This window comes from Theropithecus gelada, chromosome 2 (genome assembly GCF_003255815.1).
Source record: "Theropithecus gelada isolate Dixy chromosome 2, Tgel_1.0, whole genome shotgun sequence".
Classification (NCBI taxonomy): Eukaryota; Metazoa; Chordata; class Mammalia; order Primates; family Cercopithecidae; genus Theropithecus; species Theropithecus gelada.
The window spans coordinates 20217443-20230722 of NC_037669.1; the positions used below are offsets into that span (position 1 = coordinate 20217443).

General features: G+C 39.2%; 1 protein-coding gene across 3 annotated transcripts in view; it reads left to right on the forward strand.

Moving 5' to 3' along the window:
* CMSS1 (cms1 ribosomal small subunit homolog (yeast)) overlaps positions 1-13280 on the forward strand; it is a 373543-nt gene that overhangs the window by 321916 nt on the left and 38347 nt on the right. The window contains exon 3 of one of the 3 annotated variants that reach the window (XM_025374770.1): positions 12973-13076. The exons of the other annotated variants lie outside the window; for them this stretch is intronic. Coding sequence (XP_025230555.1) covers positions 13031-13076 — 46 coding nt within the window. The 5' untranslated portion in view covers positions 12973-13030. The remainder of the gene's footprint in view (positions 1-12972; positions 13077-13280) is intronic. 3 annotated transcript variants of the gene reach the window in all.

The following is a 13280-nucleotide window of genomic DNA, read 5'->3' on the forward strand; positions in this document are numbered from 1 at the left end:
TTATTACTCAGTAGTGTCTACTGTATGAATATGCCATTGTTTATCCATTCTCTCTTGTTGATAGGCATCTATCAGAATTTTTTTATTTTAACTTTTAAGTATCATAGAGTAAAATTGGCCTTTCTTTCTTTTGGCATACAACTATGAATTTTAATACATGTACAGATTTGTGTGGGTGCCACCACAATCAGTATGCAGACAGTCCCATGAAATAACTCCCTGGTGCTTCCCTTTATAGTACCCCCTACCACCCCTAGCCCCTACCTCACACCTGTTCTCCATCACTGTAGTATCACATTGCATTTTAATTGCTTAGACATGTGTCTGTCTTTCCCACTATATTGTCAGCTTCTCAGAGTAAGAACCACATCTTCTTCATCTTTCCTCCTCAGGGCTTAGCACAGTGCCTAGTACATAGTAGGTGCTCATCAGATTTTTGAAGGATAAATGAATGAATGTCCATGTGGCCACATAATGAGTCCTTTCATAATTTCTAGTAGGGAAGGGGAAGAAGGTTGAAGGAAACCAACATTACCTTTGCTCTTTTAAAGAAAAATTTAGGTTCTTTTTTCACAGCAATAATGATTTTATGATTCTAAGAAATTTTAAAGAGTACTCTCTGGTAATTGCTACTTGAGAGGATATGTTAAGTGACACAAAATAGTAATCTCTCCGTAAAAGGAGTTCAGCAAATATTTATACTAAAAATATTACTGCTGATTAAGTTTGGGCTTGAAAATTAAAAAGGAAAAATTTAAACATGCTTCTTTGTCTATTACCTGTTTCTAACTATGTTCCAGAAGTCTAAAATTCTCCCCCATAGTCTTTAACATATTTTTCAGCTACCCCTAGCTCTATAAAGATCCTTTACACTGTATTTAGAGAAACTGAATACTCACACTGTTACTTTTGACTGAGGTTTTGGTTTTCTTATTTTTCCCTAAACCAGTGTCATCTTTATCTAAAATTTGTTTTACTAAAGTCATTATTACTATAAGTGATACTTGGTTCTTATAGTGTCTTCCCTAGAGCATATTCAGTTCTTTTCAGCTTCAACTTTACTTTTCTTTTCTTCCTTTCAGTGTTTATTACTGTTTCCTTTTTCATTAATCACAATGCTGAAATGACTTGGTATATATTCTTCTTATCCTCTTAATTTCACCCACCAGGATATTATCTCTTACAAACCGAGCCCTTTGCCAACTCCATGTCACATTTTCTTTAAGCAAATAAATTTTCTCCATATGCTTAGCATATACCCCAGAGCCCTATAGCCTATTTCCCCTTTTAAAACAGAAATGGGGAAACAGCTGTTCCATTCCTATAAAGTGTGTCCTGTTTTATAGATAACCCTGAACAGCTCTATTTTGATGTCTGCAATATTACTTGGTCCTTGAAATTGTGAGTTTCCTGGACCTGAATTTCCCGCTCACATTTGGGAAAGAAAAATTAATTCTACTGGATGTTTCAGTGCACTACGCAGGCCATGAGGTCTTCTCTAAAAGTTTGTTTTGGTAGCTACTGAAGGGCTCATTTCTTCCCTGTAGCACAACAGACTTTTTAGCTGTAAACACTCATATTATGTGGCCATGTCATTGAGTATTTTAGCAGAAGTTGATTGTATATATCTGCTGGATTCTATGCTGCCTCCAGAACATCCTAGGATGAAAGGACACATTGCCCTAAGGTAGCCCACAGCCCAGGAGGGAGGACAGATGCAATGTGATGAGTTTTCGAATACCTGAGCTGAAACAACCACCTAGAGTAGGAACCAGCAGACTATGGCATGTGGGCTGGCTGCCTGTTTTTGTATGGCTTGTTTTGTTGTAATATAGCTATGCATACTCCTTTACATATTCTCAATGGCTTCCATATTATACAATGTGTAGTTGTGATAGAGATCATATGGCCCACAAGCTTAAAATATTTATCTGGTTCTTGACCTTAAAAAATTGCCATCTCCTAGCTTAGAAGAAGGACCATCAAGAAAGTGTATGGTTGGTCACCAAAGAATAGGATAGTAGAGGACATCCTGGAGGATGACAGCATTTTAAGGGGTAGGTGAAAGAAGAAAGTACATGAAGTGATGGGTTGGGAACCAAATCACAGTGTTCCAGAAGACAAAGGAGGACAGTGTCAAAAAGTTGAGAGTTAACATCAGTACCAAATGCCCCAGGGTAATCAAGTGACGTAATGGTTATGATGATCATTTTGTGAGAATTTACTTGTGTGCCAGACTGTGTGTTAAGTAACTTACATTCATTATATCAGGACTCCATGTAACAACCCTGTGAAGTAGGTACTATTATATAGTTTTATAGATGAGGAACTAAGGCACAAAAAAAGCAAGTAATTTTTCCAAGCTCACACAGCTCGTAAATGACAGAGGTAAGGTTCCAGTCTAGGCATCCTGATTCTAGGGAGCTTATAATTTTAATCCCCATGCTATAGTAATTTACAGTGGCATGATGGCAGTGGAAGATAGCTTCAAATGAGTGATAATGATGTCTACCACGGGCAATACACTATTCTGAGTGTTTCTCCCTATCTCATTTAATCCTCTCAACAACTTCACTTTATATTTTAGGAAACCAAAGCACACAAAGAGGAACTAACTTGCCCAAAGCCAGCTATTAAGTGGCAGAGGTGTGATGTGAACCAGGGCATTCTGGAAGGACACAGCTTGGTACCTGCCTTAGCCTGACCGCCCTACCTACATCTCTACTGACCCCCATCCAGCCTCAGGCCTTTCCCAGTTCTCTTGGAGATTTTGGCCTAAATCTGGTTCTCACTTCCTTTCTACTCCCTGTACCCCAATGTGATAGCCATTTAGGAAAATAAAAAAGAAGAAAGCTCAGTGTGTTTTTTAATAACATTAAGGTGTAGTAGCAATAGAAAACTCATAGGCAGAGCAATGGAATTATACCATAGCATATGTATAATTTGTGTTTTGATTAAAAGAGTCATGACAAAGTGAGGAAGGGAAGACTCATTTGGCAAGACATTGGGACAACTGATTATATATTTTAAAAGGTAACAGAGTTAGGGCCTCACATTATACTTAACAAAATCGGCCGGGTGCGGTGGCTCAAGCCTGTAATCCCAGCACTTTGGGAGGCCGAGGCGGGCGGATCACGAGGTCAGGAGATCGAGACCATCCTGGCTAACATGGTGAAACCCCGTCTCTACTAAAAATACAAAAAACTAGCCGGGCGTGGTGGCGGGCGCCTGTAGTCCCAGCTACTCGGGAGGCTGAGGCAGGAGAATGGCCTGAACCTGGGAGGCGGAGCTTGCAGTGAGCCGAGATCGCGCCACTGCACTCCAGCCTGGGTGACACAGCGCGAGACTCCGTCTCAAAAAAAAAAAAAAAAAAAAAACAAAATCTATTCCATATGGATTTAAGTTACATGCTTTTTTTAAAGATTAAATTATTTTAAACACTAGATTATGTACTTTGAAATAGAGATAATTTTTCTAAGCATAACTGCAATGAGAAAATGATATATTTGATCTCATTATAATTTAAAACATCTGTAAATCAAAAGTAATTATAAAAATTAAAAGATTAGGCAGCATTAAAAATTAATCTTGGCTGGGTATGGTGACTCACGCCTGTAATCACAGTGCTTTGGGAGGCCAAGGCAGATTGCTTGAGGCCAGGAGCTCAAGACCAGCCTGAGCAACAAAGCAAGACCCCATCTCTAAAAAAGTTTAAAAAATTAGCCAGACATAGTGGCATGTAGCTGTAGTTCTGGCAACTCAAGAGGCTGAGGCAGGAGGATAACTTGAGCCCAACAGTTCAAGGCTATAGTGATCTATGATGGCACCATGGCACTGCAGCCTGGGCAACAGAATGAGAGCCTGTCTCTAAAAATAAATACATAAATAATTTGTTAAGATTAACCTTAAAATCAATAGAGCCATACAAGTTGATAAGGAAAACATTAAAACTTTCCTTGACAAATGAACAGTTAAGAACATTCTATGCATATAAGAAAATAAAAAGTAAAATATTTAGTCTCATCAAATGATTGCAAATTAGTAAAATGCTATATTATTTTTTACCTATTTACAATATTAGAAAGGTACTATTCAGTGTTTGCTGGGGTGTGATAAAACATACACAGTGTTATACAGTGTTGATGACTTATAAATTGACCCAAACGCTTGCAGAATAGAGTTTAGAAGTTGTTAAGACCTTTTAAAAACATGTATACCATTTTACAATGCAATTTCTCTTCTGGAAATCTAAACAGAAATATATAAAATGTTACATATAATGATGTTTATTATACTATATTTACAAAGCCAAATTTTTGAAATAATCTAAATAATGATAGAAGAACAAAGAAATATATTGTAGACAAACCATGGTTTACTATACAGCCACTAAAAATGTTTTTCAAGACTAATGACATGGGGAAATACTCATAATATTAAAGGATAAAACATTTGCATACGATATATAATTCCAGACATGTAAAGCTATGTGTATATATACATAGTCTTACTCATATACACACAGAGACAGACAAAAGTAAATACCAAAATTGGAATGCTGGATATCTTTTACAGTAGGATTGTCTTTTTATAGTGGAACCAATTTTTTTTTTTTTTTTTTACTTTTCTGCATTTTCTAAAATCTCCACAATGAATATGTACCATTTTTATATGAAGGAAAAGGGTAAAAAAAGGTTTTTAAAAATTATGATGCTATCAAATCTGTAGTATGGTATTGATAAACCAAGTCTTATTTTACTCTCTCTTGTTTGTTTACTCCATTAGACTTACATCTCAGCGTTATCTCACCCCATCATGTAAGACTTTAGGGTTGTGGTTCTCAAAGATCAATCCAAACACAAATCATTATGTGAATATTTTTCGTATAGTTGGTAGTAAGTTGATAGACTAATTCCTTAAGCCCAGTTTATCAATAAGAAATTTGAAGGATGAAGCAATGAAGGACCTTGTCCTAAGCTATACCAAAAAACGCTGTAAGAAAAGGCTTTTTCCCTTGAGAAGCTGGGTGAGAAAATTAAGCATTCTGAGGCAGGGCAGGTGAGCATTATACTTACCTTGAATGATTTACATTCAGGGATACATTATGTATTAATAGTATAATAGGTAGTTGAAGTCTCTGTGAATGCCAGAGGGTACTGTTAACAGAAATACTGTGTTTTTCCATCGTAACACTTCTCTTCCTTGGGGTTCCACTCTATAACAAGGGTGAGTGGATAGCAGGTCTAGATGTCGCCTCATAGGCTTTTTTCTTATGAAATTTCTGTACAGGGGAAATTATGTAACTCACATACTCACATGTGGGCCACATTCACCTATATTTTTTTAATGTTACCCTATTCCTCTGTACTTCAGCATTCCACCTCAGTCTGGAAATTTTGACGCATCCAGGGTATATAGCGTTCTTAACAGAAGTTGGCCCGAACCAGAAGAGAATCATAAATCACAGCAGTATGACATCATCAATCCACAATTAAGAAAACTGTGGCATAAAGTGGTTTGCTCAAGATCACAAAAATTAAAGCTAAAATTTAGGCCTCTCTGTCACTGTTCTGGGAGCTGTTAACAGGTGTTCTGCAGTGAGGGGTTTGGGGATCAAATAAATTCGAGGATGGCCTCATCTCCATTTCCTTACTTGGACTGTAGTAATCCATATTAATATATTAAAGAATCTCTGCAATAAGACAGATAATATTAACAAAATAGATGAGATATAGGGAAAACAAGTATAAACCAGGACTAGCCAAGGCGAACCAGGATATATTTTCTCCCTAGCTAAAAGATAGGATGGGGGTGGAGGGAGTAGTAGAGAGTTACTGACAGATATCTGAACTCAGTTAGGTTTGGGTTTTTTTGGAGGAGGGAGGCTGCCTGCCACATGTAGATGAATGTTAGTTAAATAGAACATACATTATTATATGAAACTGGGCTCTACCCATAAAGCCCAGTGGATTCTAATAACCTGCTTAAAGACCAGTGCCACCAGCAAGCTACTTGATTTGCCTTCCAAGTTTGAGGGCCAATATTGTAAAGAGCAGACTTTGAATCAATATTGTGTAGGTCCAAATCCTGGCTCTCTTTTCTTATTAATGTTGAGCAGGTGCCTCCATTTCTACCTCTGTAAAACAGATTATAACAACAGTACCCATCTCATAAGATTGATATGGGAATTACATGAGTTATTTACAAAGAGCATTTAGAACAGTGCCTTGTACAGAATAAGGGTTATATAAGAGCTGTTATCATTAGAATTGGTTTCTATTCCAAGAGTGAAGAATTTATATAGTAATGCTTCCAAATGTACAAGTATTCAGACCCAAAATGCCACCACCAGCATCCATGGCTCTATTCATTTAACTGTAAAAGTTGGGTAGAAAAGATTGAATTGAAATTGCTCATAGCTTGAAAACTGCCCCCAAATATATAAATGTTCAAACATTTCAAACAAACTAGAAAGGAGGAAGGATTGGGAGCTTTAATACTTGCCTGAAGTTCAGGTCATGTCACCTAGCCCCTGATGTAGACTGATGATTCCTGAGGAGCCTTTCCTCTGTGTGTGTGTGTGTGTGTGTGTGTGCGTGTTAGTGTTTAAGAGACAGGGTCTTGCTCTGTCACCCAGGCTGGAGTGCAGTGGCATCATCACAGCTCACTGTATCTTTGAACTCCTCAGCTCAAGTCATCCTCCTGCCTCAGCCTTCCAAGTTGTTGGGACTCAGATGCATACCACTGCACCTCGCTTCCTGTGTGCATATTTAAAAATAAATGAATACAGCATTACTAACCTGGAACAGTCAAATTTTTAGAAAATAACCATTAAGTTCTGCTGACTTGTAGCTAGCAACAGAAATTTTGTAGCATTTAAGCATCCCATAAAAAGTTGAGGCATTTTTCTTTAGTTGTGTTTTTCAAATGATCTTTTTGTTCTTAGTACTTTGCCTTCCATCAGAGTATCAGGACCCATGAAGTAACTCCAGCTCAATGTTTTACCATCCTAGTCCAAATTTTCTAGCTTTAAAGTTTTCTGTGGGTACAGGTGACATATTTTATAAACAAACTCGAGATCTGTTGCCTTAGTTAGGAAAATAGGAGCATTATTTTAATGTACATCAGGCTATAGCTGTTGCCACTAAAAATGGCAAAATGAAAGGAGAAAAAGGATCACCCACTCCTCTTTCCAGTTCAGAGTGACAAGAAAACTTCTGATAGAGAGAACCAAATCACAGGGGCTTATATCCAGAAGCATTTGTTTTGTCAAATCTTTTGGAGAGAAGACAAGATCTTAAGGAGCTTGAGAAATGGAGAAGATAGATCATGCCTGGTTTTTTGCCATATGTTAGACAGCATAAAGGCAAAAAGGAAGAGATGATAACTGGAAACAAACAAACAAAACTGGACTGATGCCAATAGAAAGCCTGATGAAGCACCACATGCCCACAGCTTTGAGTTGTCCTGTGTCCCGGCACCTGGACCCCAGGACTGCAGGACTTGAAGAAGCCAGGAGGCTGAGGGCCGAACCTACCTGAGCTCCTCCAAGCAGCTCCCTCGAAGCAACCGGATGCCCTGCAGTGGGCATGACAAGCCTGTCTTGGGTTTGCTGCTCCTTTTGCACTCTCCTTCAGTGAATTCCTCAATTTCATACAGGACCTGCCCCATTTTCCTTTCCTAGTGAAAGTTGTAACTGCTTGCTACATTATCCCCTAAGGCAGTCTTGTTTCTTGTTTCCGCCTTCAGAAGATGTTTACAGAGGAGGGAAAACCTGAACTGAAGTTTAAAGGGTAGGGGTGAAGTTTTGATGGAAAAGGAAAGAAGACAAGGATAGAGTGAGAACAGGCATTCTGAATAATTACAGTAAATGAGAGATACACTTACAGGCCATATGATTATTTGATCATGTGGCCTAATTGACTATAAACCCTTCTTTTCTAGTCACAGCATATCTGTAGTAATTATTTTGAAAAATGTGCAGAAGCAATAAAAGATTGACCTTTCATTGTGTAATACAGAGGTTACACAACCTCTGTGAGTATAGGTGGATTCAGAATTGAGAGCCTCTTCCTCCTTGGCCAGGCTGCTCACTGCCTTCACTGCCTTTTCCTCCTCTTCCCTTCCCTGTGATCTGTGTTGCTGGCATGGCCTCACGGCCTTCACAGAGTTCAGTCTCAGGGTCCTGTTCTTTGGATATGGGAATTGTGTTCTTTCTCAGTGATGCTGGTGGGAGTCTCTTAATGAGCTGGGAACATGGGTCTTGAAGAGTAGTTCCCAGCCCTGGCCAAATAAAACATTCTGGCTCCTAGGGATTGAGTAATTTTAGCAAAACACTTTAGACTGTTTAAGTACAGCTGTGTATCCAGCATTACTTTTCAGTGTGTATAATGTAGCTTTCCCAGAGAACAGCTGATGACCTCTAGAAATATAGAACTTCCCCCACAAAATGATACCGAACTAAATAAAATGGATTTTTAAAAATAGAGCCACAACATGATGATAAAAGGAACAGTTCTACAGGAAGTCATAACAATTCTAAACTTGCATGCGCCTAAGACAGCTATGAAATATGTAAATAAAAATTGGTAGAATTACTATAAAACATTGACAAGCTCAAAATGAGAGGGGCAGATGTTAATACACACCCCAATAATTGATAGATAAAACAGATTAAAATTCATAACCATGTAACTTTTTTTTTTTTTTTTTTTTGAGACAGAGTCTTGCTTTGTTGCCCAGGTTGGAGTGCAGTGGCATGATCTCGGCTCACTGCAAGCTCTGCCTCCTGGGTTCATGCCATTCTCCTGCCCCAGCCTCCCAAGTAGCTGAGACTACAGGTGCCCACCACCACACTGTTGTTGTAGAGACGGGATTTCACCACGTTAGCCAGGATGGTCTCGATTTCCTGACCTCGTGTTCTGCTCGCCTCAGCCTTCCAAAGTCTTGGGATTACAGGCTGAGCCACCGTGCCCAGCCAGCATGTAACATTTTTTAAAACATAAGTTTATGATCACACATAGACATCTGTACCTAACAATTAGAAACTATATACTCAGAAACAGGCTACAGTAATCAAAACAGCATGGTACTGGTACAAACACAGACATATAGACCAATGGGACAGAACAGCGACCTCAGAAATACAACCACACACCTACAACCATCTGATCTTCGACAAACCTGACAAAAACAAGCAATGGGGAAATGATCTCCATAAATGGTGCTGGGAAAACTGGCTAGCCATATGCAGAAAACTGAAACTGGACCCCTTCCTTACAATTATACAAAGATTTACTCAAGATAGATTAATGTCTTAAATGTAAAACCCAAAACCATAAACACCCTAGAAGAAAACCTAGGCAGTACCACTCAGGACACAGGCACGGGCAAAGACTTCATGATTAAAATTCCAAAAGCAATTCCAACACAAGCCAAAATTGACAAAATAGATCTAATTAAACTGAAGAGCTTATACATAGCAAAAGAAACTATCATCAGAGTGAACAGACAACCTATAGATTGGGAGAAAAATTTTGCAATCTACCCATCTGACAAAGGCCTAATATCCAGAATTTACAAGGAACTTAAACAAATTTACAAGAAAAAAACAACCCCATCAAAAAGTGGGCGAAGGATATGAACAGACACTTCTCAAAAGAAGACATTTATGTGACCAACAGACATATGAAAAAAAGCTCAACTCACTGATCATTAGAGAAATGCAAATCAAAACCACAATGAGATACCATCTCACGCCAGTCAGAATGGCAATTATTAAAAAGTCAAGAAACAACAGATGCTGGCAAGACTGTGGAGAAATAAAAATGCTTTTACACTGTTGGTGGGAATGTAAATTAGTTCAGCCATTGTGGGAGACAGTATGGAAATTCCTCAAGGATCTAGAACCAGAAATACCATTTGACCCAGCAGTCCCATCACTGGGTATATACCTAAAGAAATATAAATCATTCTACTCTGAAGACGCATGCACACATGTTTATTGCAGCACTATTTACAATAACAAAGTCATGGAACCAACCCAAAAGCCCATCGATGATAGACTGCATGAAGAGAATGTGGTATATATATACCATGGAATACTACGCAGCCACAAAATGAATGAGATCATGTCCTTTGGAGGGACATGGATGAAGCTGGAAGCCATCATCCTCAGCAAACTAACCCAGGAACAGAAAACCAAACATCACATGTTCTCACTCATAAGTGGGAATTGAACAATGAGAACACATGGACACAGGGAGGGGAACATCACACACCAAGGCCTGTTGTTGGGTGAGGGGTGAGGGGACGGAATTTAGGGGATGGGTCAATAGATGCAGCAAACCACCATGGCACACGTATACCTATGTAACAAACCTGCACATTCTGCACATGGATCCTGGAACTTGAAGTAAAATAAAATAAAATGAAAAGTTTAAACTCTTAAAAAAACCCTTGAAACATTTTTTTAATTGATTAAAAATCCAGCCAAGAGACCAGACACAGTGGCTTACACCCATAATACCAGCACTTTGGGAGGCTGAAGTGAGTGGATTACCTGGGGTCAGGAGTTTGAGACCAGCCTGGTCAACATGGTGAAACCCCGTCTCTACTAAAAAAAAAAATATATATATATACACACACACACACACACACACACATGTGTGTGTATATATACATATGTATTTATGCATACATATATGTGTGTATACATATACGTGTATATATACACACATATATAGATATATACACACACACACACACATATTAGCTGGGCATGGTGGTGGGCACCTGTAATCCCAGCTACTCAGGAGGCTGAGGCAGGAGAATCGCTTGAACCCAGGAGCTGGAGGTTAGCTGAGATCGCGCCATTGCACTCCAGTCTGGGCGACAAGAGTGAAGCTCCATCTCAAAAAAAAAAAGAAAAAGAAAGAAATCCAGCCAGGACAAGTTTCTATAAATAAAGTTCATCAGAACACTGTCATTTCCATTTGTTATACACTGCCTAGGGCAGTGTATAACTAGAACAGCAGAGTTGAGTAGTTATCAGTAATGTTCATATTACTCTGCAAACCCAACACCTACTTATCCTGTGTCCTTTACCTTAAAAGTATGCTGATCCCACTGGGTGCAGTTACACAACTGTATGCATAATCCATAGAACTGTTCAGTAAGTTATTTTTAGTATATGTAAAATATTCCTCAATAAACCTTACTTTAAAAAATAATGATTGAAGCCAACTTCCATTAATTTGTAACACTTGCCCAACATCACACAACTAATAATTGCTGAAGCTGAGATTTGAACCCCAGATATTTTAATCCCACAATCCATAATCCCCCACACTATCCTTGCTTCAAAAGAAGCTGCTTTCAGCTTCATGAAATGTCCTTCTATTCCTCTATTGTTTTGCTAAGAGGTCTCTTTGATGCTTTTATTTTTAAATCACGCCCCAGAAGTCCCCCACTTCCAGTCTCTGGTCACTACTGATCCTTTTTCTGCCTCTATAGTTTTGCCCTTTCTAGAATGTTAAAATAAATGAAATCATGCATTACATAACTTCTTGGGCCTGACTTCTTTTGCTTGGCATCATGCTGTTGAAATTCATCCATATTATGTTTTCTGTTCTTTTTCTTTCTTTTTTAGAAATGCAGTCTCACTATGTTGCCCAGGCTGGTCTTGAACTCGCGGCTTCAAGGGATTCTCTCGCCTTAGCCTCCCTGAGCACTGGGATTATAGGCGTGAGCCACAACCCCTAACCTGTTGTTCTTTTCCTAACTATGAGAACTAATAAAGACAGAGGAGCAAGGTTGTTCGCCAGGGCAGATATAGGTTTTTCTGAGGCCTGAGCTTATGCAATGTCATGGGCCCTGTCTTAGAAAAAGAATGCAAAATTCCTGATACAAAATTAAGTATAAAAGAAAAAGAAAAAAAACAAAATTTAAAAATTAGGTATGAAAGAAGTTATTTTAAATAAGAAAAAAAACAAACAAACAATGCTGCCCCAACCACAGCAATTCTGAAAATTTGTATTTTACTCATCCTCATCAAATAAAGAAAAAACATATGGTTTCTTTTCAGTCATATACAGTGCACCATCTACTATATGTATCCTACAGGAGAGACGTTCAATTTCAAATAGGCAAAAATGAGAACCTAATTCTCTCCTTACAGTTTTATATTTTTTATGATTAGAAGAATCTTCCACTGACTAGTTTCAGGTTTCCTATATTCCAAACCTGGTTCCTCCTCCACTTCCCACATGGTTCTAGGGAGTGATGCTCTAGGCACATCTGTGTCATGATCTACACCCTCTGGCCTTGCCCACTTTATGTCAGAAAGTCTGGTGAGTTAGCACAGGGTATCTAGTGCAGGAAGCCAGCACTAGAACAGCTAGCAATCATTTGATCATAGACAAAAGTGATTGCAAACCACATAAAACTCCCATTAAATTCAAACTAAATGTATGTGCAACTAGCTTCCTCTGAATGGATCCCCAAAAATGCTCCCAGCCATCCAGCACTACTCCCTGGGAGATATGTGGCAGGAGAATTCTGAGTGGAAACAGACAATGGTCTTAACATATAGTGGTGAAGACAGCGGTCTTCACATACTCTTGCACATTTTAAAGAACAATTGGCCGGGCGCGGTGGCTCAAGCCTGTAATCCCAGCACTTTGGGAGGCCGAGGCGGGCGGATCACGAGGTCAGGAGATCGAGACCATCCTGGCTAACATGGTGAAACCCCGTCTCTACTAAAGGTACAAAAAACTAGCCGGGCGTGGTGGCGGGCGCCTGTAGTCCCAGCTGCTCGGAGGCTGAGGCAGGAGAATGGCCTGAACCTGGGGGGCGGAGCTTGCAGTGAGCCGAGATCGCGCCACTGCACTCGACACAGCGCGAGACTCCGTCTCAAAAAAAAAAAAAAAAAAAAAAAAAAAAGAACAATTGACTGTATGATCCCATTGCCAGGGCCCCTCCCAGGGTCTTCAAGGGTTTATGCAAGCAAGTACCTAAAAACCTAAGGAAAATGATGGGAAACTGGATTTCAGATACTTACCAAAAAGAAGATGAAGGTAGGGATTGAGGGAAAGAGAAGATGTGCAGCCTTCTATTTTCATTTGCTGTTGTTGCCAGGGGTTGAAAAAGGACAGTGTACTTGATGACTCCTCTTTTGGAATAACTTAACCAGTCCCATCTGGCAGTGTCTTTTTTTTTAAGTAGACTCTTCAAGGAGTTGGAGAAGAGGCAATGCAGTCTTAGTGACTCCACTTAACCGG